Source organism: Bufo bufo, chromosome 1 (genome assembly GCF_905171765.1).
Source record: "Bufo bufo chromosome 1, aBufBuf1.1, whole genome shotgun sequence".
NCBI classification, from domain to species: Eukaryota; Metazoa; Chordata; class Amphibia; order Anura; family Bufonidae; genus Bufo; species Bufo bufo.
In genome coordinates, this window is record NC_053389.1 from 189724052 (window position 1) to 189751103 (window position 27052).

Below are 27052 nucleotides of genomic sequence, written 5' to 3' on the forward strand. Positions count from 1 at the left end.
AAATTCTCAACACGTCATTGAGCTGTTAAGCATGGCCGTATACTTTTAACCACCTATTAGAAATGGGCATCCAAATACTTTTGACCATGATGTACTGTATACGCATGAATAAAGAAGATATCATACATAGTCAGAATAGACTTACCTTTTGCATTGTGTCTTTAACTTTTGGAACAGGAAGGCGAGGAAGGGACGCCTGGTAACTGTAAAGCATGGGCTTACGGCCAGAGAAAATCTTCACTAAAGTCTAACAATAAAATAAGGAGAGTGTAAGCAGTATAATAATACAGACTGCCTATATAGTTCATAGAAATGGATGTGGGCACTACTGGACTGGCTGCCATGGGAAAGCTCTAGAAATACTAACATGTCCACGGGTAAGCTGCTTCTGTATAGTTATAGTGGCACGCCACCATCGAGTAACACAGTTAACAAATTTAACTATATGGCATCTTTGCATGACAGATTCATTATCTGTATCTATTTTTTGTTGCTAGTTTTACTTTTTATTTTGTGGTTTTATTTTTTACTCTGTGCTATGTGCACCCCCTGTCTCCAAACCAATGCAGGTATATACAGAGCAGCTACAAATCATTGGGTAACGGGTTCTTCCCATAAATACAGGGACTCTATCTCATCAGGAATGTCAATGGACCAGTCACTACTGTCCTTAAAGGGAACCTGACATCAACTTTATGCTGCCCATACTAACGGCAGAATAAAGTAGAGACCGGTGAGTTGATTTCAGCGGTCTGTCATTTATAAGTTAAAAGTAAGTGGTTGCCGAGAACCAACATCACAATCATTGCAGACTAGGCCTGGAAAAAAGAGTCCTGGCCACCTGAGAAGAGTCCTGGTTATTCATGAATTCCTGCTCTCCTGCCCACCTGCTGATGACTGACCGTCTTCTACCTAGTTTTTGCCCTTTCTCTCTAGGAGAGAACTGCCAATCATCAGCAGATGGGTGAGAGAGCAGGAGATTAGGAATAACCTTGACTCTTCTCATGTAGATTTGACTCTTTTCAAGGCCTGGGCTGCAATGATTATGATGCTGGTTCTCGGCAACCACTTACTTTTAGCTCATGAGTGATACACCACTGAAATCAGCATTTCTGTCACTAATTTATACTGCCCTCAGTAAAGTTAGCATAAAGTTGATGACAGGTTCCCTTTAAGACCGGGCCTATTTTCATTTATTTTTCTTCCCTACTTTCCAATAGCCATAACCTTTTTTTTTTTAAATCAAATCGTTTTTATTGAACAATAAATACATAGTATAACATAAAACAATACGTTGTATTTTCCTTTCTTTACTTTATAGCCATAACCTTTTAGTTATTTTATTTTTTTGTTAACATAGCCATATGAGGGTTTATTCATTGTGGGACAAGATGCATTTTTGAAAAACGAGAAAAAAAGAATTCTTTGTGGGGTAAAATTTAAAAAACAAAAATTCCACCAACGTTTTTGTAATGGACCCACGCAAACACGGGGAGAACATACAAACTTCATGCAGATGTTGTCCTTGGTAACCACTGAGCCACCGTGCTGCCCATATGTATACATAGATAGCTGTCAGTTACTGATAGTTGTACATGGGGGACGTGTTATCAGTGATTGATAGTATTCTCTGTGTAAATGTGTATATAGATATAGCTGTCAGTTACTGATAGCTGTACACGGGGATGGTGTTTTCAGTGATTGATAGCATTCTCTGTGTAAGTGTGTATACAGAGATAGCTGTCAGTCACTGATAGCTGTACACGGGGATGGTGTTTTCAGTGATTGATAGCATTCTCTGTGTAAGTGTGTATACAGAGATAGCTGTCAGTCACTGATAGCTGTACACGGGGATGGTGTTTTCAGTGATTGATAGCATTCTCTGTGTAAGTGTGTATACAGAGATAGCTGTCAGTCACTGATAGCTGTACATGGGGACGTATTATCAGTGATTGATAGTATTCTCGTATCTCTTCTCTACAGGATAGGGGATCAGTGTCTGAGGCCCCTGCCAATCAAGAGAATGGGAACCCCTGTTCTCCATTTGAAAGGACGGAAAACGCACATGCGTGTCTTCCTCTCCATTCAACTCTATGGGACTACTGGAGATAGCCAAGTATAGGCACTCAGCTAACTCTGTCAGCCACAGCATGCGGGCCTCAATACTCATGATCGGTGGGGGCAGACACTGATCAACTATCCTGTGGAGAGGGTATAAGTGGTTGTAATGGGACAATCCCTTTAAATTACTTTCTTTCTAAATTTCTTAAACTTTCAAACAACCCCCTCATTAAAGAGAGGGCTCATAACTTCTATCAACCTCTAGTAGCAAAGACCTACTGCTATTACAGAATATAGCAGAGGTCCACTTATGCTTTCCAAGCACAGCCCTGGAAGGATTTACCTTTGGAAAGATTCATATTTAGTTCCGTTCTACCAACAGAAACTCCAAACCCACTAGCATCCATTCAAGTGTTCGAAGTTCAAGTGAAACTTATTTGTTAAAGGCAATGCTCCTTACCAACCATAACTTGGTGGTGGCTGACATCTTGCCATGCTGCTCGTACATCCAGCCATGGTACGATAGGAGTTGTTTTAGTATATAACGCATGGTCATGATGAGTGCAAACCACAGGGCCGTGGAGAAGAGCAAGGCGCTAATAATACTCTGTCCTTGGTGAGATAGGTAGTAACTGCAAAGATTAAAAAGGAAAAGTTATCTGAAAAATGCTCATATCACAACATCACCAATCCAGTCTCTATGAATGCGGTATAGGCAAATCTGCCTCCGACTGTCCATGACTGAAAGTAGCAGGCAACGTAAATGCTGGCTTTCTGTGAAGACCACAAAAGCTGCATACAATCTTCTTATAGAGTACGTCCAAATCTGCAGCATTTTACAGTACCAGCAAAATGAATACGATACTAAGGAATCTTACTTAGAGGTCTCTTGCACACGACCGTATGCATTTTGCAGTCTGCAAAAAATACGGATGACATCCATGTGCATTCCGTATTTTGCGGAACGGAACAGCTGGCCCCTAATAGAACAGTACTATCCTTGTCCATAATGCGGACAATAATAACACATGTTCTATTTTTTTGCAGAACGGAAATACGGAATCGGAATGCACAAGGAGTACCTTCCGTTTTTTTTGCGGACCCATTGAAATGAATGGTTACATATACGGTCCGCAAAAAAAAAAAAAAGAAACGCAAATGGAATGAAAATACGTTCGTGTGCAAGAGGCAAGACGCTGAGAAAAGAATCTGCAGCATAAACTGACCTGTGAGGCAGATTTGAAATCAGCAGCGTGTCAATTTGCAATGAGCCTTATATGCACTCCATGTGAATCTCAATGGCATACAGATCTGCATCTCTAATATCAATAAAAAACTGATCAGCCGAGATACATCATAAACACAATTTCCCTCCTTCGTCTCCCTCTCTAAAATGGGAATACCCTTTAATTATTATAAACTAACATGTTATACCATAATTAGGGTATGGTATGTTGCCATGGGATGTGAACTGCTGTGGAAAAATCCCTGACAAATCCGATGAACACATGCGTAATATGCAGGGTCGCCAACAAGAATTTTTCTCTTCTCTAGACAACTTTTCCCCAAATCATGAACAGTCAACATTTTTTTAGGACAAATTGGAAAACCATAATGAATGATAAAGATTATAAGTAATACATGTAAATAGCTCAATATACTGATAACACCTCATTACCAGCATTTACTGTGAGCTGGAAAAACTAGATTTTTGTACTTACCGTAAAATCTGTTTCTCTTTCGTTTATTGTGGGACAAAGGCTTGACCGTGGGTATAGCTGCTGCCACTAGGAGGCGAGATTTTACGTTAAGTACAAAAATCTCGTTTTCTCATCCGTATTATTGGGGGACACAGGCTTGACCGTGGGACGTTACAGAGCAGTCCCAGGGATGGGCCACAAACGAAGAAGCCCTCCGGCCAGAGAAACGCCGTCTGCAAAACTCTATGCCCTAGAGAAGCGTCAGAAGATACAAAGGTGTGTACTCTGTAAAATTTGGAAAAGGTGTGCAAAGACGACCTGGTAGCCGCCTTGCACACCTGAAGGGCCGAAGCCCCAAGATGTACTGGCCAAAGCAGAATGAGCAGTAACCCGGAAAAGCGGAGCCTGGTCACTGATGCGGTATGCTTCCACAATGGCTAAACGAATCCATTGGGAAATGGAAACTTTGGACGCAGCCAGCCCTCGTCTCGGTCCCTCTGGAATGACGAATAATGAATCCATCCGTCGGAAAGAGGACGTCTGAGACAGATAGATGCGAAAAGCCCGAACCAAATCCAGAGTGTGGAGTGAGGATGAGACGGGCAGGACAAATGGGAGAATGATCTCTTCATTGAGATGGAATGCCGACACGACCTTTGGATGGAAGGACTAGACATGGGAAGAACTACTTTGTCCTGATGGAGGAAAAGGAAGGGCGACCGACAGGAAAGAACCGCTAGTTCCGACACCCTACGGATGGAAGTGACTGCCACCAAAAAGGTAACCTTGTAGAACAGGAAGCGAAGTGACACCTACTGCAGAGGCTCAAACGGAGAGGACTAGAGAGCGCTGAGCACCAGATTAATACGTGTGCCACCCCCTACTGAAGGGTCCGAACTGCAGAAAGCAAAGCCAAGTTCCGCTGAAAAAGAATGGAAAGGGCCGAAACTTGCCCTTTGAGGGAACTGAGAGCCAGCCCCAAGTCCATGCTCGACTGCAGGAAAGACAAGAGTCGCGGCAACGAGAACGGAATGAGAGACAACTGGTGGCGTTCGCACCAACTAAACCAACTAAAGTAGGACTTCAGGGTCCAGTGATAGATCCAGGAGGACGACGGCTTCCTAGCACGAATCATGGTCTGGACCATCCGAGAAACCCAGAGCCATTAGTACCGTGGCTTCAACAGCCATGCTGTTAAATGTAGAAAACCTAAATTCGGGTGGAAGATCGGTTCCTGCGACAAGAGGTCCTCCCAAAGTGCAAGACGCCAGGGTTCGTTGGCGAGGAGGGAGACTAGGGATGCGTGCCATACTCTGTGTGGCCAGTCCGGGGCCATGAGAATGACAGGCAGACCTTCGGACCAAATTTTCCGGAGAAGACGCGGAATGAGCGGAAGAGGAGGAAACGTGAACTGCGTCCACGGGATCACAAGGGCGTCCGATGCCCGAGGATCCTTGGACCTCGCAACGAACTTCTCTACCTTGAAGCGGGAGGTCATGAGATCCACATCAGGCCGACCCCATCGCTCGCAGATCGCGAGAGAGACCTGTGGATGCAAAGCCCATTCCCGGGATCGAATCTCTCTCGGCTGAGAAAGTCGGCGATCCAGTTGTCGACGCTGGGGATATGAACTGCCGACAGAGCTGGGACATGGCTCTCCGCGCAGGAGAGGATGAGCGCTGCTTCCAGCATGGCTGTGGGGCTCCGGGTGGCGTCCTGGTGGTTTAGATATGCAACTGCTGTGGAATTGTTGGATTGAACCTGTACTGGATACCCACGGAGACGATCCGTCCAATGAACCAGAGAGACAAATTGCCCGTAATTCCAGAATATTGATCGGAAGGGAGCGTTCCTCGCAGGACTAGGTGCTCTGGACCAAGAGATTGTCCAGAACTCCTCCCCAGCCCTGGAGACTGGCGTCCGTCGTCAACACTATCCAGCAGAGGGGAAGGAAGGAGCGGCCTGATGTCAGCATCGGAGACATCAACCACCACCGAAGATCTCTGCGCGTCGGGGCTGGGAGACTGATGAGTCGATCCAGGGAGGCTGGGGAACGGTCCTAAGTAGTCAGAATGTCGCTGAAGAACCGTGGTATGGAACTGAGCATAGGGCACTGCTTCGAAGGAAGAGACCATGTGGCCCAGAGCCCTCATGCACTGGCGAATGGGAAGAGGCTGAGGCCGCAACAAAGAGAGGATCTGACAACGGAGAGTTTGTTCTGGGGCAAGAATATCTTGGCCCGATCGGTGTTGAACAGCATGCTCAGAAATTTCAGCTGTTGAGATAGGTGAAGACATGACTGATAGGTTCAGAACCCACCCCGAAACGTTCCAGGGTGTCCCGGACGATGAGTAGGCTGTCCGCGTTGCCCGGAATGATGGATCCTTGATCAGGATATCGTCCAAGTACGGAATCGCCACTATCCCCCTGGCATGAAGCAGAGCCATGACTGAGGCCAGAATTTTGGTAAAGACTCTGGGAGCTGTGGCAAGACCGAATGGGAGGGTCACAAACTGGTAATGAAAAGGTCCCACTGCGAACCGAAGATATTTCTGGTGACTGACGCAGATTGGAACATGGAGGTAGGCGTTCTTGATGTCTATCGATGACAGGTACTCCCCCAGGTAGCGGCGGAGGGCATTGAGGTCTAGGATAGGACGGAACGTACCCTTTCTTGGAAAAACCAGTACCCGTTCGAGCGAAAAAAACAGTAACCCTCCGACATGACTTCTCGTACCCAGGCATCCGAGATGTGAGCTAGCCACCCATGCTGGAACAGATGAAAATGCCCTCCCACTCGACTGGGTGGGCAGAGACCACACATCATGCAGAGTAGGACTTGGGGGTATAGGGCTTGGAGCCCTGCTGGCGAGGACGCCAGGGAGGGCAAGGCTTGAAAGATGGCTTGCGCTTCTGCTCTGGGGCAGATTTGTCGGCTGGCTGCTTAGGGCTGGAGAAACCCCGAAAGGGCCGAAAAAGAGGTCTTTTTAGACCTGTTAAAGCACGTCCTGCTCTGCTGCAAATGGGTGCTTTTAGCCCCTGTAGCATTAGAGATAATCTCATCCAGACGCTTGCCGAAAAGTCTGCTACCTGCAAAAGGGAGGGACGTCAAGGCCTGTTTAGAAGCATTATCCGCCGCCCAGCAAGATAGCCACAGGGTAGGGCTGCACGATATATCGCAAAAGTAATCGAATCGCGATAATCGGCAAATGCGGTTTGGCGATTCGGCCGAGCCGAAAATGCCGCGATTATTATATATGAAGGGGCCCCTATTGATAAAAAAAAGTCCTCTGTCCTATTACAGCCTCTGTACTTACTTTCACAATGAATGCATGCACTGCAGCGACGAGCGGGAGCGAGCGAGGCAGCCGGCCGGCGCGGGACTGAAGTCACTTAGTCACGCTCCTGCTTCCTGAATTAAGTGGGAAGAGCGTGCCAGTGACGTCAGTCACGCGCCGGCCGGCTCGCTCTCTGCCGCTCTCTGCAGTGTGAGTGCATTCATAGTGAAAGTACAGAGGCTGGCCATTTTATGAATAGGAGAGTTAACACATGAAGGGACACATGGGGCCATGAGGGGGACCAGCATAAGATGCTATATGTGTGTCTTATGCTGGCCCCCCTCGTGGCCCCATGTGTCATAGCACACATCCCCTATAACAGTGCCCTCCGCAGGTCCCCCATAACAGTGCCCTCCGCAGGTCCCCCATAACAGTGCCCTCCGCAGGTCCCCCATAACAGTGCCCTCCGCAGGTCCCCCATAACAGTGCCCTCCGCAGGTCCCCCATAACAGTGCCCTCCGCAGATCTCCCACATAACAGCGTCCTCCACAAATCCCCCATAACAGCATCCACAGATCTACACCTCCACAGATCTCCCACATAACAGCGTCATCCACAGATCCCCCACATAACAGTGCGTCATCCACAGATCCCCCACATAACAGAGTCATCCACAGATCCCCCACATAACAGCGTCATCAACAGATCTCCCACATAACAGAGTCATCCACAGATCCCCCACATAACAGCGTCATCAACAGATCTCCCACATAACAGCGCCATCCACAGATCCCCCACATAACAGTGCCATCCACAGATCCCCCACATAACAGTGCCATCCACAGATCCCCCACATAACAGTGCGTCATCCACAGATCCCCCACATAACAGCGTCATCCACAGATCTCCCACATAACAGCGTCCTCCACAGATCTCTCACATAACAGCGTCCTCCACAGATCTCCCACATAACAGCGTCCTCCACAGATCTCCCACATAACAGCGTCATCCACAGATCCCCCACATAACAGCGTCATCCACAGATCCCCCACATAACAGCGTCATCCACAGATCCCCCACATAACAGCGTCATCCACAGATCCCCCACATAACAGCGCCATCCACAGATCCCCCATAACTATGTCATACCCAGCCGCGTCAGCGGCTCTTATGGGAAAATCCAAGCAAATAGACCTCTAGCACAATTCCCTTAAAATATCGCATCGCACATCGTTATCGCAATTTTTAGGGCCCTAATCGCAATCGCACAAAATTCCCATATCGTGCAGCCCTGCCACAGGGTATGGCGAATAGCCACCAAAAGGGCTGAAGAGCGGGCCAAAAGCCTGGCCGCGTCCAGAGAGGCCTCACAGATGTAAGAGCTGGCGTGGGAAAGTTGTACTGCAATATCTGAAAGTTCCTCCGAGGAGTCCCCAGAGGCGAGGCCTCGACGTAGCTCGTTTGCCCACTCGGTTATAGCCTTGCTAACCCATGTAGAGGCAAAAAACGGGCGCAGGGCAGTGCCAACTGCTTCAAAAGAAGATTTGGCAAAGGATTCCAATTTCTTATCCTTGGGGTCCGAGAAGGAAGCCCCATCCGCCATAGGCAAGGTGGTATTCTTAGCCAGGCGGGATACCGGAGGGTCAACAATAGGAGAGGATGACCACTTCTTTGTCAAATCCTCTGGAAAGGGATATAAGACGTCTAAACATTTCAGCAAAGCAAAATGCCTGTCAGGGAAGTTCCATTCCTTGGAAAGGGAGGAATCAAACTCTGGGTGGTTTTCGGAAAACTTTTGGCGAGCGATGGGATCGCCTGAAGGAAAAACTAGAACCCACAGATGAGGGTGTACGGTCCTCAACCTGTAAGGTTTCTATAACTGCTGCAATGAGATTGTCTACCAGTTTGGAAGACTGGTCCTCCGGTAAGACAAGTCAACGTCTGACAACTTTTCCTCAGAACACGCCTCTTCTAATGAGGATGCATCGGAGCGAGACTCCCTGGGAGGTGACGGGGAGATGGAGGAAACGGGGGACGCAGACGCCCTTCGAGGAGAGGGTGGTCTGGCCTGTTTTGCAAGACGGCCGCGATGGGGAGTAGCAGAGGAATCCCCAGAGTCTGATAGGTCAGATGGTGGCCGCACGGCCAAACGCCCCATCATTTCCACAATGGCCCTGTTGGAATGGGAAACGTCCTGCACCATCTTAGACAGAGAGCGCACCGACTCCGGCTCTACCATGGGCTGGGCAGGGGGGGCGACTGGGACAGGGTCAGAGCCACTTGGTGGTGGAGCAGAGCACGATGAGCAGAGTGGATCCAACTGACTGAATGGGAATTTTGAGCGACAAGAAGCACATGCAAAATGTTGCACGGAAGTGATCGCCAGCTTTGGGGCCTGGGATCTGGGTTCGGACATAGTAAGTACCTGTAGTGAAAGGTAGGAGGGCTAAAGTTAGACCCTGTAGGAAGCGGAGAAAGCGTTCACCTGGCCTGTGTCCCTTACTGCAGCCTGTCCGGAAAAAAAACCTGGTGTCAGAGTCCGCAGAAGTCCTCCTGAGTAGGCGTTGGGCGGTGTCAGAGAAACAAGTGCGAAGAACTCATGCCCCCCCCGGTGATAATGAAAAGGAGAGCTGGCGCACCAACTGACTCCCCTTAGGGATCTCTCCCCCCCACCCCCTGTACAGCGGTGCTGCCACAAGGAGAGGCAGCACCGCTGGGGGGGCCAAAAAGAAGCTTGGCAAGCACAGAGGGCTTCCCTTTACCCCCAACCCCACAGGAGAGCTTTCCACGCCTGGGGGGAAAAGGCTTTGTGGGGCCATACACAGCAAGTAACCTGAGAAGGGTAGGGGGGAAGAAAAAGGTTTAGAGCCAGGAATACTTACCCGTCTGGCATGTTCTGCCCCCCTGGTTTCAGCCAGGTCACCACCTTAGGTGTGTGGCCCCTTGGGGAGGGCTGCTACACCGGAAACAGAGACTTGTCGTGGGCGGCCGTGGTGACCCGAAGGCTGGCAGGATGCAGAAGCTTTAGGAACCTCTGGTCCTCCTTGTCTTCTGGGGACTGGGAAGAAGCAGCAGACTGGAAACAGCTATTTTTTTAATGGACGCAAGAAAAAATGTTGCCTATTTTTATGGACTGTTCAGAAAATTCTGGACAGTTGGCAACCCTGCGTATATGTCACAGACCTCACCCCACGTGTTGCAAAGGGTGAAATCAGCAGCAAAAATTGACATTGTGAAGATTTAAAATCCACACCCCAATTTCTGCATCATGTGAAGTGTGAAATTCTGCTGCTATGGTAATTGCTGCAGACTTTCTGCCCTCAATTAGGAGGAAACAGAGGAGAAGAGAGATCTGCTCTGGAACCGGAGCGCCGGTAGCAGGTAATCTTTCTTTAATCCCTGCAACCTGCCAAAGAGGTTCCCTGTTTCTGAGAACTCCTTAAAAAAATATGCATTGCCCTGGTTTACCAGAAGGAGGAAGCAATGGCTATACATACTGACATCATAAATCAGAAGTGTTTGATGGGGGCTTCATGGTGTAATAAGTTACTATGGACTCCATTCATACTCTCTTTCGCACTTCTTTTCATACTCTCTAGTGAATAACAATATGCCCCCCATTTCCCCACCAGCAAGGCGCACATTCAGTATACCACTCACATGGTGGTGCATTTTAAATTCGTGCAATTGTAAATATTTTCATATATAGTTAAATGTTGATGACCTCAGGATAAGATCTGAATATCTGATCAGTGGCGTCTGACCCCCAGCACCCTGATAAAGTGCTTTTAAAAAGGGTCAAACAATGTTTGGGCGAGCACTGTGGTCTCATCCTCAGGTTGTGTCCATCGGTAACATGGTGTTTGTGCAGCTCAGTTCCATTCAAATGAACAGTACTGAGCTGCGACACCAGGCACAACCATGATACAATGTATGGTGTTGCGCTGATGTGAACAGATATTGGTGGCCTATCCTGAGGAAAACTACTGTAAAGGAGTTGTCTGGCCTAGGGGCTGACAACGCTAAGGGATGGAACTGGTACCCAGTTAAAAAAAGAAAAGAAAAAAAAACTGACCTGTCTTCAGTCCCGCTGTTCCTGGCTGCTTCCAGTCCAGCGGGGACCAGAAGCAGCCGAGAATGGAGCCGCAACGCAGGAACGGCAGAAGTCTGGACAGGTAAGTGTTATTTAACTGGGCATGTCTATCCCGGGTGTCAGCTCTTAAGAAAGAGAACCCCTTTAACAGAAGTATGCACAAAAAATAAAATAAAAAATGTATTATCAAAAGTTAAAAAAATAAAAATCCCGACAGTGAATACATACCTTACAGGTAGATGTTCTTTGATTTTGCCAATCATCCCCATTGATGGGTCCACACGAGCATACATGGTCCCCATAATTGCAATTACCACAAAGAGCCAACTGGAAGGGCTGGCTGGATAAACTCCTGTGATGAAACTGTTCTATAGAGAGAAAGCGTAGAAGAATTACCAGAAGGATTCTGCATATATACATCCGTCTGTCTGTCTATCATGGGGTTCCTGCATGGGACTTTACTTTGATAATTAAGCTGCTCACTGTCCTAAGAGGCATTCCACACACAGCAGTTTTATGGTAGTTATTCCTACTTCTTGACCCACTTCTAGCTTTGGCTCAAACAACTGCTTTAAACCTGCAGTGGTGTTTTCCCAAAAATACAGAAAAGTTACAGCAATAATAACGAAATCTCTTTTTTTAAGGATCTGTTTCTTTCTTTAAACTTGGCATATGTGCCAGCGGTAACCTTATATTGAGTTCACATATATCTGTTGCGTGCGGCGTCCATAGCTGGACAGAAAAACGCTGCATATAGCATATAACACATGCCATGAGGCCTAACTGCTCCCATAATAAAGCATGCGATCGGTCCTTGCGTTAGTTTCTGTACCACCGCAGTAAGGCTACTTTCACACTTGCGTTCAGAGCGGATCCGTCTGGGGTCTGCCCAGACGGATCCGCTCATATAATGCAGACTTGGGATCCGTTCAGAACGGATCCATCTGCATTATATTGTAGAAAAAATTCTAAGTGTGAAAGTAGCTTCAGACGGATCCGTCCAGACTTTACATTGAAAGTCAATGGGGGACGGATCCGTTTGAAAATTGAGCCATATAGTGTCAAATTCAAACGGATCCGTCCCCATTGACTTACATTGTAAGTCTGGACGGATCCGCTTGCCTCCGCACGGCCAGGCGGACACCCCAACGCTGCAAGCAGCGTTCAGGTGTCCGCTTGCTGAGCGGAGCCTGAACGCTGCCAGACTGCACTCAGAATGCATTAGGGCAGGACGGATGCGTTCGGGGCCGCTTGTGAGACTCTTCAAACGGAGCTCACAAGCGGAGCCCCGACGCTAGTGTGAAAGTAGCCTAAGAATCAAAACTGAATTGCCAGATTTGTGAAGGGGCCTTGTAGCCTACAGAGGATATTCACTACAATGAGTAATGGGAAGCTAGGAAGATGACAACAGGCTTAGCTGAGGTACACACTTTTCTGAATGTTTTCTACATGTAGTATTCTACACCTGGTGTGGACAAACTTCTCCTGAAGCACTAGCATAATGGAAGTGATCAATTATAGCTATCTTTATTCACTACATACTGTCAAAATTGTATCCTACCTGTGCTCTCTGTTCTGCCTAAAACCAACATCCTCCATAATCCCAAGGTTCAACTTCCGTCTCTAAGACTTTTCTCAAGCTGCACCAGTTCTCTGGAATGTGCCAACCCTGACAATCAGTTGGCCCCAAAACATATTCAGGGCATACTATCACATTTCCTATCCATCTCGTCTCTGCTCCCCTCTTACTGCATTTTCCCTCAGAACCCAACGTCTTCATCCAACAGTATCCCCCAAACTCCATGCAATCAAGAGCACTTCATGTCTGTACACGCACCCTGGACGGTGAATCTCCTAAGGGCTTGCAGACAGAACCTTCACTTCTGTTATCTGCATAGTTCATTAGTTTGTTACTTGTACGCTCAGGGGAATATACTGATCCAACAAATCCAACAATGTATGCTTCTTCTGCCAATACTACGAGGCCCATTACCTACACCGATTATGTCATGGGCCACGTTACTCACCCTGAGTCGAGCTAGTTTCTTCTTCCATGACCGCAGTCCTGAGAGGTAGACCTGTTTAAGTGCCTCATGGCTCAGACGAAGGTCAATTCCTTCTGGAGTGACCGTAAACTGGAACGCCACAGCCTGGTGGGCTTCAGCCATGTTGTTGCCACTTCAGTTCCAAGCTATAAAGGAATACAAAACACTGCAATTAAATATTTATATTCTTAGCAAATGTTCTTCACAGATGGAAAAGTAGGTGGTAAAAACCTTACTAGCTAAACATAAACTGACCACCATGAGACACAGTGTATCAGAGACAAAAATACTGAAATTATTTTAGAATGTAAGGTTGACAGTGCTGTACCACAAGGTTCTGTACTGGGTCTGTACACAGTTTACTGGCCAGTTTACTGCCTTTATGCAAATACAATTGATGGGTCAGGGCATCATCAAAATGACAGGTCTTGTGGGGTGTTCCCTATTATGCAGTGGTTAGTAGTTACTAAAAGTGGTCCAGGGAAGGATGACTGGTGAACAGGCAGGTCTGGTCAGATCCCACAGAGGAGCTACTGTAGCATAAATTGATAGAAATGTTAAAGGGATTGTGCCACTAACATAAATGTATCCTGCACAGCAGATATCACTGTTATATCACTTTACTCAAATCACAAATTTTTTTAAATACTGCCTTATTCTAAAGTAATTCGCCTATTACACCCTGTAGCAAATCGGTTTCAATTTTCAGTTGCTAGTGGTTACGTCCTGCATTGGAGCATTGTAATGGAGGACACAGGAAGCGATACTGGCAAGAACCAAGGAGCGTGGTTAGTGTCACATGTCCTGCTGATGTCAGGACACATCTCAGTGCCTTAAGGCATACTGGCACAGCAGACACATGACAAACCAGGAAGTAGGATTCAAGCATGGGGGATAAGAGAAAACTGCAAATGAGGTAAATTTGGTAAATCCAAGGAGGAACTGTAACTACAGTAATTGATGAAAATACACCTTAGAGTGAAAAGTAGTTTATGGTTCAAACCTGTTAATGCTGTATATGACAAATAGGTGTCACCCCCTGTGCATGAATAAAAAAAAAAAAGCAGCATGGTCTTATGATGATGGACGGGTGTGTATGTGTCACTTACTTGCACACAAGATGGCACCCAGATGTACTACGGAAAAAAGGTAAGCTGGTGGTGGCAGTGTGATGTTCTGGGCAATTTCATGTGGATGACACTGCAACATGTACTATCTACCCAGACATTGTTTCAGACCAAAAAACACATCTTCATGGCAAAGGTATTCTACAATGGTGGTGGTCCCTTTCTGCAGGATAATATGTACTGACAAAATACAAAAAATCTTTTTCTCTGATCTGTTAGAAAGGGTACATGATGTGAGCTGTAGGGAAGGTAATCCTCTTACCAGTGACTGCATTTGTGAGTTATAACCTCCCTTCTCATTCTCAGCTGTGTCATGTGACCAACACTGACTTTCCATAACACAGTATCTTATGTTTGTACAGGAAGCCAGTTTCTTTATGTATTCTTATGGCAGCCTCATTGTCAGTCTCATATGAATGAATACAGAAACTGACTTCCTGTCCTGTGTCAGTTAGAGGTCAGAGTGTTGGTCACATGACACAGCTGAGTATTAGGAAAGGGAGGTTATAACTCACAAATACAGTCACCGGTAAGAGGATTACCTTCACTACAGTTTACATTATGTAAATTGTGGAAGTGCTACTTTAACCCCTTAGGGACTTAGGGCGTACCGGTACGCCCTGTTTCCTGAGTCCTTAAGGCCTCAGGACATACCGGTACGTCCTAAGTTTAAAAATAGATTGCGGCGCGGCGGGGGTTAATTGTGACAGGATGCCCGCTGAAATCATTCAGCGGGCATCCTGTCACAACGCCGGGGAGGGCGGGGTCATGTGACAGACCAATTCAGACCTGCGGTTTGCGGCGGCGATCGGGCGTGCCATCGGGTCCCCATACGGCTGTGGGGGGGACCTGATGGCATGGAAGGCCGCGCGATGTCTAAGGAAGGCATCGCGCTGCCTTCCGGTGACGAGCCTGTGAGATCCAGCCCCCTGGATCTCACAGGCCGGAAGCTGTATGAGTAAATGAGTAATACACACAGTATTACTCATACAGCCAATACATTCCAATACAGAAGTATTGGAATGCATTGTAAAGGATTAGACCCCCAAAAGTTCAAGTCCCAAAGTGGGACAAAAAAAAAAGTTTTAAAAAAATTAAAAGTTTCAAGTAAAAATAAACAAAAACGTAATTTTCCCCAAATAAAGTAAAAAAAAATTGGTAAAAAATTGGTAAAAAATAGGGGGGGGGGGGGGGGGGGGGGAGAGTATACATATTAGGTATCGCCGCGTCTGTATCGACCGGCTCTATAAACATATCACATGACCTAACCCCTCAGATGAACACCATACCAATCTAACCGTCACCTCATCCAGCAAAAAATGAGCCCCTACCTGAGACAATCGCCCAAAAAATTAAAAAAAACTATGGCTCACAATATGGAGACACTAAAACCATTTTTTTTGTTTTAAAAAAGCTGTTGTTATTGTGTAAAACTTACATAAATAAAAATAAAAAAGTATACATATTTGGTATCGCCGCGTTCGTACTGACCGGCTCTATAAAAATATCACATGACCTAACCCCTCAGATGAACACCGTAAAAAATAAAAACTGTGCTAAATAAACCATTTTTTGTCACTTTACATCACAAAAAGTGTAATAGCAAGCGATCAAAAAGTCACACGCACCCCAAAATAGTGCCAATAAAACCGTCATCTCATCCCGCAAAAATCATACCCTACCCAAGGTAATCGCCCAAAAACTGAAAAAGTTATGGCTCTCAGACTATGGAAACACTAAACACTGTTAACCCTTGCTTTGTAACTGGAAAAAAATTATTAAAATGGAAAATCTGCCAAAAAAGTGAAATTTTGAAATTGTATCTCTATTTTCCATTAATTCTTGTGAAACACCTAAAGGGTTAACAAAGTTTGTAAAATCAGTTTTGAATACCTTGAGGGGTGTAGTTTCTAGAATGGGGTAATTTTTGGGTGGTTTCTATTATGTAAGCCTCGCAAAGTGACTTCAGACCTGAACTGGTCCCTAAAAATTGGGTTTTTGAAAATTTGTGAAAAATCTCAAGATTTGCTTCTAAACTTCTAAGCCTTGGAACATCCCCAAAAAATAAAATATTATTCCCAAAATGATCCAAACATGAAGTAGACATATGGGGAATGTAAAGTAACTATTTTTGGAGGTATTACTATGCATTATAGAAGTAGAGAAATTGAAACTTGGAAATTTGCAATTGTTTAAAAAAATTTTTGGTAAATTTGGTTTTTTTTTTATAAATAAAATTTATATTTTTTTTTACTTCATTTTACCAGTGTCATGAAGTACAATATGTGATGAAAAAACGATCTCAGAATGGCCTGGATAAGTCAAAGCGTTTTAAAGTTATCAGCACTTAAAAGTGACACTGGTCAGATTTGCAAAAAATGGCCAAGTCCGTAAGGTGAAATAGGGCCGAGTCCTTTAGGCTGGGTTCAGACCTGAGCGTCTTTGATATGCGCGTTTAACGTGCGTTTTTGTCGCGCGTTTTTATGCGCGTTTTTTACAATAGTAAACGCGCGTTTGACGCGCGTTTGTGTGATTGACTGCAGTGTCCTATGGCCACAAACGCGCGTCAAAACGCCCCAAAGAAGCTCAAGTACTTGTTTGAGCGTAGGGCGTTTTTCAGCGCGTTCAAACGCGCTGTAAAACGCTCAAGTGAGAACCAGGGTCATAGGGAAGCATTGGTTCTCATGTGTTGAGCGTTTTACAGCGCGTTTGAACGCGCTGTAAAACGCTCAAGTGTGAACCCAGCCTAAGGGGTTAAAGGATGGCTTGAAGAATATGAGTTTAAGGTGATGCCTTAGATTCCCAGTTCTCCAGATCCAAATCAGATTGGAGCATCTGTGGAATGTGTGCTGTAAAACAATGTGATCCCATGAACGCCTAATATATTGTGGTAGGTATCTGATCATGGGGGTCATCCATTGAGGACCTCCACTGATATAATGTGTCGGCAGATAAGAACCATTTGGCCCATCTAGTCTGCCCAATATACTGAATACTATGGATAGCCCCTGCCCTATCTTATATGAAGGATGGCCTTATGCCTATCCCGTGCATGCTTAAACCTCCTTCACTGTATTTGCAGCGACCCACTTCTGCAGGAAGGCTATTCCATGCATCCACTACTCTCTCAGTAAAGTAATACATCCTGATATATTACTTTTAAACCTTTGCCCCTCTAATTTAAAACTAGGTCCTCTTGTAGGCAGCTTTTTCTTCTTTTAAATATCTCTCCTCATTTACCTTGTTGATTCCCTTTATGTATTTAAAAGTTTCTATCATATCCCCTCTGTCTCGTCTTTCTTCCAAGCTATACATGTGAGGTCCTTTAATCTTTCCTGGTAAATTTAATCCTGCAATCCATGTACTAGTTTAGTAGCTCTTCTCTGAACTCTCTCCAAAGTATCGATATCCTTCTGGAGATATGGTCTCCAATACTGCGCACAATACTCCAAATGTGGTTTCACTAGTGCTCTGTAGAGCGGCATGAGCACCTCCCTCTTTCTACTGGTAATGCCTCTCCCTATACACCCAAGCATTCTGCTAGCATTTCCTGCTGCTCTATGACATTGTCTGCCTACCTTTAAGTCTTCTGAAATAATGACCCCTAAATCCCTTTCCTCAGATACTGAGGTTAGGACTGTATCACTGATTTTATATTCTGCTCTTGGGTTTTTACGTCCCAGGTGCATTATCTTGCACTTATCAACATAAAATTTTAGTTGCCAGATTTTTGACCATTCCTCTAGTTTTCCTAAATCCTTTTCCATTTGGTGTATCCCTCCAGGAACATCAACCCTCAATCTTTGTGTCATCAGCAAAAAGACACACCTTACCATCGAGGCCTTCTGCAATTTCACTGATAAAGATATTAAACAATATGGGTCCCAGAACAGATCCCTGAGGTACCGCCACTGGTAAGAAGACCATGGTCTGAATATACTCCATTGACTACAACCTCTGTTGTCTGTCCTCAGCCACTGCCTAATCCATTCAACAATATGGGAGTCCAAGCTCAAAGACTGCAATTTATTGATAAGCCTTCTATGTGGGACAGTATCAAAAGCCTTACTAAAGTCTAGATAGCGATGTCTACTGCACCTCCGCCATTCTATTATTTTAGTCACCAATCAAAAAAAACAATAAGATTAGTATGACATGATCTCCCTGAAGTAAACCCATGCCGTTTTTCATCTTTCAATCCATGGATTTTAGATGTTCCACAATCCTCCTTAAGTATGGTTTCCATTAATTTCCCCACTATTGATATCAGGCTTACTGGCCTATAGTTGCCCGATTCCTTCCTACTACCTTTCTTGTGAATCGGCACATCATTGCTAATTTCCAATCTTCTGGGACGACTCCTGTTGCCAGTGATTGGTTAAATAAATCTGTTAATGGTTTTGCTAGTTCACCGCTGAGCTCTTTAATAGCTTTGGTGTATCCCATCAGGCCCCTGTGACTTAATTGTATAAATTGTAGGACAGCTGACTTAGAACCTCTTCCTCTGTAAAGACACATGCATCAAAAGATTAATTGGTCTTCCTCCCTAACTGAGGTCCTTTTCCTTCATAAAGACTGAACAGAAGTATTCATTGAGGCAGTCAGCTAGTTTTTTATCTTCTTCCATATACCTTCCTTCTTTTGTTTTTAATTTGATAATTCCTTGTTTTAGTTTCCTTTTTTCATTTATGTATCTGAAGATGTCTTATCGCCTTTTTTCACTGACTGAGCTAATTTCTCTTCTGCATGTGCTTTAGAAGCTCTTATAACTTGCTTGGCCTCTCCCTGCCTAATTTTATAAATTTCCCTGTAATCCTCGTTTTTTTATATAATTACTAAATGCTATCTTTTTGTTTTTAACGATTTTGGCCACTTCTGCTGAGTACCACAGTGGTCTCCTTCCTTTTTTTGTTTTTACTGACTAGCCTAATGCAATTACCGTATTTATCGGCGTATAACACGCACAGGCGTATAACACGCAACCTTCATTTTAAGGGAAATTTCAGGAAAAAAAATAAAATTTCAAATTGTACTGCTATGGGGTGGGGGATCTGTGGATGGAACTGTTATGGGGGGGATCTGTGGATGACACTGCTATATGTCATCCACAGATCCCCCTCATAACAGTGTCCCCCAATACACCGGCCCTCTGCTCACCGAAGTATTTATAAACGTGAATCCTTATCTGTTATTAAGCTGCCCTCTCCCATGTTCCCATGTCCCCCCTGTATCCCACAGCACTTACGATTCACACGCTTCCAAAGCAGGCAGAGCGGACGGCAGCAGTAACGTCACTCACTGACGTCGCGCGTCTGCTCCGCCTGCTTCATTCATATAAGGGGGCGGAGCAGGCGCTCAACGTCAGTGAGTGACGTTACTGCTGCCGTCCGCTCTGCCTGCTAATGAAGCTTAAGTAAGTGCTATGGGGATACAGGGGGGACATGGGAACATGGTAAAGGGCAGCTTAATAACAGGATAAGGATTCACGTTTATAAATACTTTGGTGAGCGGCGGGGCCCGGTGTAGAGTACAGTGACTGCACCGGGCCCCGCCCCTAGTTACGGACTCCAGCCCCTCCTCTCTCCCGGCTCATACAGCGCAATGAATATCGGCGTATAACACGCATACATGATTTGCCCCCTATTTTCAGGGGGAAAAAGTGCCGTGTTATACGCCGATAAATACGGTATCTGTTGCCTTCAATAGTGCCACTTTTAAGTAGTCCCATTCTCCTGGACTCCATTGAAACTGTTCCAATCTGATAGGGACTCGTATACCACTAATCTAATTTAGAAAAGTCAGTTTTCTTAAATCTAAAACTTTTGTTTTTGTGTGGTGTGACTCAGTTACTGTACTTATAGTAAATCACACTGGCTGGTGATCACTAGATCCCAAGCTTTCACCTACAGTAATATCATATACCAAATTCCCATTTGTGAATACTAAATCTAAAATGGCCTCCTTCGGGTTGGCTCCTCAACTACTTGCTGTAGAGATAATCCCAGTAGGGAATTTAGAATATCTGTACTCCTGGCAGAACTATTTTGGTGCCGGAGTCCCAGGAATGAATGCAGCGGCTGTCACGCATATGCACTGTCTCTCTATTGAACTCTAGGGGTCTGCAGAAGAGAAGCAGAGTACAGAGTTTGGTACTCTGCATCAGTCTCAGAGTTGAATGGAGCAGCAGCAGACATGCGATTGTGGCTCCATTCACTCTGACACCTCACTCTTGTGAATGGTGAAGGTCCTGGTGATCAGACCTTCACTGATCAGATATTTATCTCCTATTCTGTGAATAAAGGATACATTTCTATGGTAAGACAACCCTTTTAACCCCTTAGTGACCACACACTTTTTTTTTTAATTGCATTCCAAGAGCTATAACTTTTTTGTTTTTTCATCAATGTACTTGTATGAGGTCTTATTTTTTGCAGGACAAGTTCTAGTTTTTAATGCACCATTTTGGGTACATGCAATGATTGATTAAAGCCAGCTGTTTAGCTAAAACCCCCATGTTTACATTACTAAAAAGGCGTATTAGTGGTCACTAAGGGCTTAAAGCCTTCACAACCAACTCTGTACATGTATGGTGGAAGCTGGGTCTTTAAACATGGCACCCGCTTGCGAGTGCAGCAAGCTCCATAACCACTGGGTTTCTGCTGTTTCACAATATCTGCATTCAGCGATAACCCCTCGTCTTTTCCCGGGAGCGCTTCACTCCCTGGGCCCGAACGGCTCCCTCAGGCTGAGATCAGGGAAACTGTTCCTTGGTGGTGATAGGCCGGAGCCTGTACAAACCTGTATCACAGGTATGTTCCAATGTTGGCCTTCAGGTGTCAGTACAGCATTGGAATATAGTAAATTTCCCATACACTGATATATGAAATCGCACTAACGATTACATGGCTCAGGTCCCACTAGAGCGGCAAAAAAAAAAAAATATAAAAAAATTGTAGTTTTCAAGTGTATTGGAAGGAGCCTCCCCATTGAAGTGAATGGGACAACTTGTAATTACACCTGCTCACCGCTGCGATGTCGACGGCGAGCAGGAAAACAATGAAGGGAAGGCAGCGCTCACAGGGAGCACGGCCTTCTCTTCAACCAGCTGATTGGCAGACCCCCACCGATCTGATATTGATGACCTATCCTGAGGATAGGTCATCAATATTAAAATCCCAGAAAAAGTTATAGTTAAAGGGTTTCTGTCACCCCATTAAACCGTTTTTTTTTTTTTTTCTTTACTAATAATCCCTATAGTGCGATCTCATGATACATAAGCAAATTAATCATTTTGGTTCAGTAGAATTTGCTAAAAATCGATTTTTAAAATATGCTAATTACCTTGCTACCAGCAAGTAGGGCGGCTACTTGCTGGTAGCAGCTGCATCCTCCGATGGTAATGACGCCCCTCGGCATGCTGATTGACAGGGCCAGGGAAGGGAATCGTTCTTTGCTGGCGCTGTTAGAATTTGAAATCTCGCGCCTGCGTCGTACCTGTCTTCAATCGGGGCAGGCGCACTGAGAGGCGGCCGCTCGCTCGACCGCTCCATCCTCAATGCGCCTGCGTCGATGACGTCATCAAGTACACCCGGAAGAGAAGACGCCGGCATCGCTGGAAGGAGGCGGAGAGTCTGGTGACGTCGCTGGATGCTCGAATCAGGTAAGTATGTACATAATAAGCATGCTGCCACAAAAACCACCAACGAATGGGAATAAATAATTTTATAAAAATGACAGTTATTACACTATACCACCAATGATTATTAATAATAAATCTCTTCCGGGTGTACTTGATGACGTCATCGACGCAGGTGCATTGAGGATGGAGCGGTCGAGAGAGCGGCCGCCTCTCAGTGCGCCTGCGCCGATTGAAGACAGGTACGGCGCAGGCGCGAGATTTCAAATTCTAACAGCGCCAGCAGAGAACGATTCCCTTCCCTGGGCCCTGTCAATCAGCATGCCGAGGGGGCGTCATTACCATCGGAGGATGCGGCTGCTACCAGCAAGTAGCCGCCCTACTTGCTGGTAGCAAGGTAATTAGCATATTTTAAAAATCGATTTTTAGCAAATTCTACTGAACCAAAAATGATTAATTTGATTATGTATCATGAGATCGCACTATAGGGAATATTAGTAAAGAAAAAAAAAAAAACGGTTTAATGGGGTGACAGAAACCCTTTAACCACCTCAGCCCCCAGTGCTTTAAACACCCTGAAAGGACCAGGCCACTTTTTACACTTCTGACCTACACTACTTTCACCGTTTATTGCTCGGTCATGCAACTTACCAGCCAAATGAATTTTACCTCCTTTTCTTCTCACTAATAGAGCTTTCAATTTGGTGGTATTTCATTGCTGCTGACATTTTTACTTTTTTTGTTATTAATTGAAATTTAACGATTTTTTTGAAAAAAAAATGACATTTTTCACTTTCAGTTGTAAAATTTTGCAAAAAAAAACGAGATCCATATATAAATTTTGCTCTAAATTTATTGTTCTACATGTCTTTGATAAAAAAAAAATGTTTGGGTAAAAAAAAATGCTTTGGGTAAAAGTTATAGCGTTTACAAACTATGGTACAAACATGTGAATTTCCGCTTTTTGAAGCAGCTCTGACTTTCTGAGCACCTGTCATGTTTCCTGAGGTTCTACAATGGCCAGACAGTACAAACACCCCACAAATGACCCCATTTCGGAAAGTACACACCCTAAGGTATTCGCTGATGGGCATAGTGAGTTCATAGAACTTTTTATTTTTTGTCACAAGTTAGCGGAAAATGATGATTTTTTTATTTTTTTTTTCTTACAAAGTCTCATATTCCACTAACTTGTGACAAAAAAATAAAAAGTTCTATGAACTCACTATGCCCATCACAAAATACCTTGGGGTCTCTTCTTTCCAAAATGTGGTCACTTGTGGGGAAGTTATACTGCCCTGGCATTCTAGGGGCCCAAATGTGTGGTAAGGAGTTTGAAATCAAATTCTGTAAAAAAATGACCTGTGAAATCCGAAAGGTGCTCTTTGGAATATGGGCCCCTTTGCCCACCTAGGCTGCAAAAAAGTGTCACACATCTGGTATCTCTGTATTCAGGAGAAGTTGAGGAATGTGTTTTGGGGTGTCTTTTTACATATACCCATGCTGGGTGAGATAAATATCTTGGTCAAATGCCAACTTTGTATAAAAAAATGGGAAAAGTTGTCTTTTGCCAAGATATTTCTCTCACCCAGCATGGGTATATGTAAAATGACACCCCAAAACACATTCCCCAACTTCTCCTGAGTACGGAGATACCAGATGTGTGACACTTTTTTGCAGCCTAGGTGGGCAAAGGGGCCCATATTCCAAAGAGCACCTTTCGGATTTCACTGGTCATTTTTTACAGAATTTGATTTCAAACTCCTTACCACACATTTGGGCCCCTAGAATGCCAGGGCAGTATAACTACCCCACAAGTGACCCCATTTTGGAAAGAAGAGACCCAAGGTATTCGCTGATGGGCATAGTGAGTTCATGGAAGTTTTTATTTTTTGTCACAAGTTAGTGGAATATGAGACTTTGTATGAAAAAAAATAAAAAAAATCAGCATTTTCCACTAACTTGTGACAAAAATAAAAATTCTAGAAACTCACTATGCCCCTCACGGATACCTTGGGGTGTCTTCTTTCCAAAATGGGGTCACTTGTGGGGTAGTTAGACTGCCCTGGCATTTTCCAGGGGCCCTAATGTGTGGTAAGTAGGTAAATGACCTGTGAAATCCTAAAGGTGCTCTTTGGAATATGGGCCCCTTTGCCCACCTAGGCTGCAAAAAAGTGTCACACATGTGGTATCGCCGTATTCAGGAGAAGTTGGGGAATGTGTTTTGGGGTGTCATTTTACATATACCCTTGCTGGGTGAGAGAAATATCTTGGCAAAAGACAACTTTTCCCATTTTGTTATACAAAGTTGGCATTTGACCAAGATATTTCTCTCACCCAGCATGGGTATATGTAAAATGACACCCCAAAACACATTCCCCAACTTCTCCTGAGTACGGCAAAACCAGATGTGTGACACTTTTTTGCAGCCTAGATGCGCAAAGGTGCCCAAATTCCTTTTAGAAGGGCATTTTTAGACATTTGGATACCAGACTTCTTCTCACGCTTTGGGGCCCCTAGAATGCCAGGGCAGTATAAATACCCCACGTGACCCCATTTTGGAAAGAAGACACCCCAAGGTATTCAATGAGGGGCATGGCGAGTTCATAGAAATTTTTTTGGCACAAGTTAGCGGAAATTGATATTTTTAATTTTTTTCTCACAAAGTCTCCCGTTCCGCTAACTTGGGACAAAAAATTTCAATCTTTCATGGACTCAATATGCCCCTCACGGAATACCTGGGGGTGTCTTCTTTTCGAAATGGGGTCACATGTGGGTATTTATACTGCCCTGGCATTCTAGGGGCCCTAAAGCGTGAGAAGAAGTCTGGAATATAAATGTCTAAAAAATTTTACGCATTTGGATTCCGTGAGGGGTATGGTGAGTTCATGTGAGATTTTATTTTTTGACACAAGTTAGTGGAATATGAGACTTTGTAAGAAAAAAAAAATAATAATTCCGCTAACTTGGGCCAAAAAAATGTCTGAATGGAGCCTTACAGAGGGTGATCAATGACAGGGGGAGTGATCAATGACAGGGGGAGTGATCAATGACAGGGGAGTGATCAATGACAGGGGGAGTGATCAATGACAGGGGGAGTGATCAATGACAGGGGGAGTGATCAATGACAGGGGGGTGATCAGGGAGTCTATATGGGGTGATCACCACAGTCATTGATCACCCCCCCTGGAAGGCTCCAGGGAGACGCCTGTATGTGTTTTGCGGATCCGATCCATCTATCAGTGGATCCGTAAAAATCATGCGGACATCTGAATGGAGCTTTACAGGGGGTTGATCAATGACAGGGGTGTAATCAATGACAGGGGGGGTGATCAGGGAGTCTATATGGGGTGATAACCACAGTCATTGATCATGCCCCTGTAAGGCTTCATTCAGACGTCCGGATGCGTTTTGCGGATCCGATCCATCTATCAGTGCATCCGTAAAAATCATGCGGACATCTGAATGGAGCTTTACAGGGGGGTAATCAATGACAGGGGGGTGATCAGGGAGTCTATATGGGGTGATAACCACAGTCATTGATCATGCCCCTGTAAGGCTTCATTCAGACGTCCGGATGCGTTTTGCGGATCCGATCCATCTATCAGTGCATCCGTAAAAATCATGCGGACATCTGAATGGAGCTTTACAGGGGGGTAATCAATGACACGGGGGTGATCAGGGAGTCTATATGGGGTGATCACCACAGTCATTGATCACGCCCCTGTAAGGCTTCATTCAGACGTCCGGATGCGTTTTGCGGATCCGATCCATCTATCAGTGGATCCGTAAAAATCATGCGGACGTCTGAATGGAGCTTTACAGGGGGTTGATCAATGACAGGGGGGTAATCAATGACAGGGGGGTGATCAGGGAGTCTATATGGGGTGATCAGGGGCTAATAAGGGGTTAATAAGTGACAGGGGGGGGTGTAGTGTAGTGTAGTGGTGCTTGGTGCTACTTTACTGAGCTACCTGTGTCCTCTGGTGGTCGATCCAAACAAAGGGGACCACCAGAGGACCAGGTAGCAGGTATATTAGACGCTGTTATCAAAACAGCGTCTAATATACCTGTTAGGGGTTAAAAAAAACACATCTCCAGCCTGCCAGCGAACGATCGCCGCTGGCAGGCTGGAGATCAACTCTCTTACCTTCCGTTCCTGTGAGCGCGCGCGCCTGTGTGCGCGCGTTCACAGGAAATCTTGCGTCTCGCGAGATGACGCATATATGCGTGACTGTGCGCAGCGCTGCCACCTCCGGAACGCGATCCTGCGTTAGGCGGTCCGGAGGTGGTTAAAGGGTTTCTGTCATGAGAAATAACGTTATGTAGCTGACTGACATCAGCGATGTGCTAATGTCAGCACTACATAACAGTATGCTTTATAACCCCCTGCCTGCCGCCGTTCTCTTAAAATAAAGACTTTTAAAGTATGCTAATGAGTCTCTAGGTGCTATTAGGGCGTTGCTTCAGCACCTAGAGGCTTGGTCTATGCACCCTTTGGCACGCCCAGGTCCAGTTGATTGACTATCGAGTTCTCCTCAGTGTCCAATAAATCCCGCGCCTGTGCCGTCCAGGTGCTGCAGCAACGCCCTAATAGCACCTAGACGCTCATTAGCATACTTTAAAAGTCTTTATTTAGCACGAATGTAATGGCCCACCAGAGCGATTAGCTTGGGGGACACATGGGGGCAATGACCCCATATTTTATGGCAAATTTATTAGGTAGTTTGTGTTCTCTCCCCCCTTTCTCCCCCTTTTCGCCTTATTTTTCAGGTGAATTTACCTCAAGAAGATGAATCCGGTTAGAGCTGGTTCTGTTTAAGTTTGATTTTCTGGATAGCAACTAAAGCCGAGCTGTTAATTGGTTGCTACCCTGTTGCTGGGGGAGATTTCCAGCTCTGTGATTTGTTCCTGCCCGCAAGGCGGGAAATTTGTCCCCTTTATATTTCCAGGTTCGCCGCTACCTCAGGGCAGTCGTTGCGGATCTGGACAGCGCCCGCCCTCCCTCCCTCCCTTAAATTTTGTGCTACCTGTCGCTGTGCTTTATTAGAGGGCCTGTATCGCTCAGCTGATGCTGAGTGGATCTTGGTCTATATGGATGGTTTGAAATTG

The 27052-nt window shown here is 45.3% G+C and overlaps 1 protein-coding gene across 1 annotated transcript in view; it reads right to left on the bottom strand.

Moving 5' to 3' along the window:
- LOC120998844 (carnitine O-palmitoyltransferase 1, liver isoform-like) overlaps positions 1 to 27052 on the bottom strand; it is a 44620-nt gene that overhangs the window by 710 nt on the left and 16858 nt on the right. Inside the window, exons 2-5 of the mRNA XM_040429736.1 lie at positions 13160 to 13323; positions 11361 to 11500; positions 2522 to 2693; positions 146 to 247 (exon numbers count right to left, since the gene is read on the bottom strand). Of these exons, the coding sequence (XP_040285670.1) occupies positions 146 to 247; positions 2522 to 2693; positions 11361 to 11500; positions 13160 to 13300 (555 nt within the window). The 5' untranslated portion in view covers positions 13301 to 13323. The remainder of the gene's footprint in view (positions 1 to 145; positions 248 to 2521; positions 2694 to 11360; positions 11501 to 13159; positions 13324 to 27052) is intronic.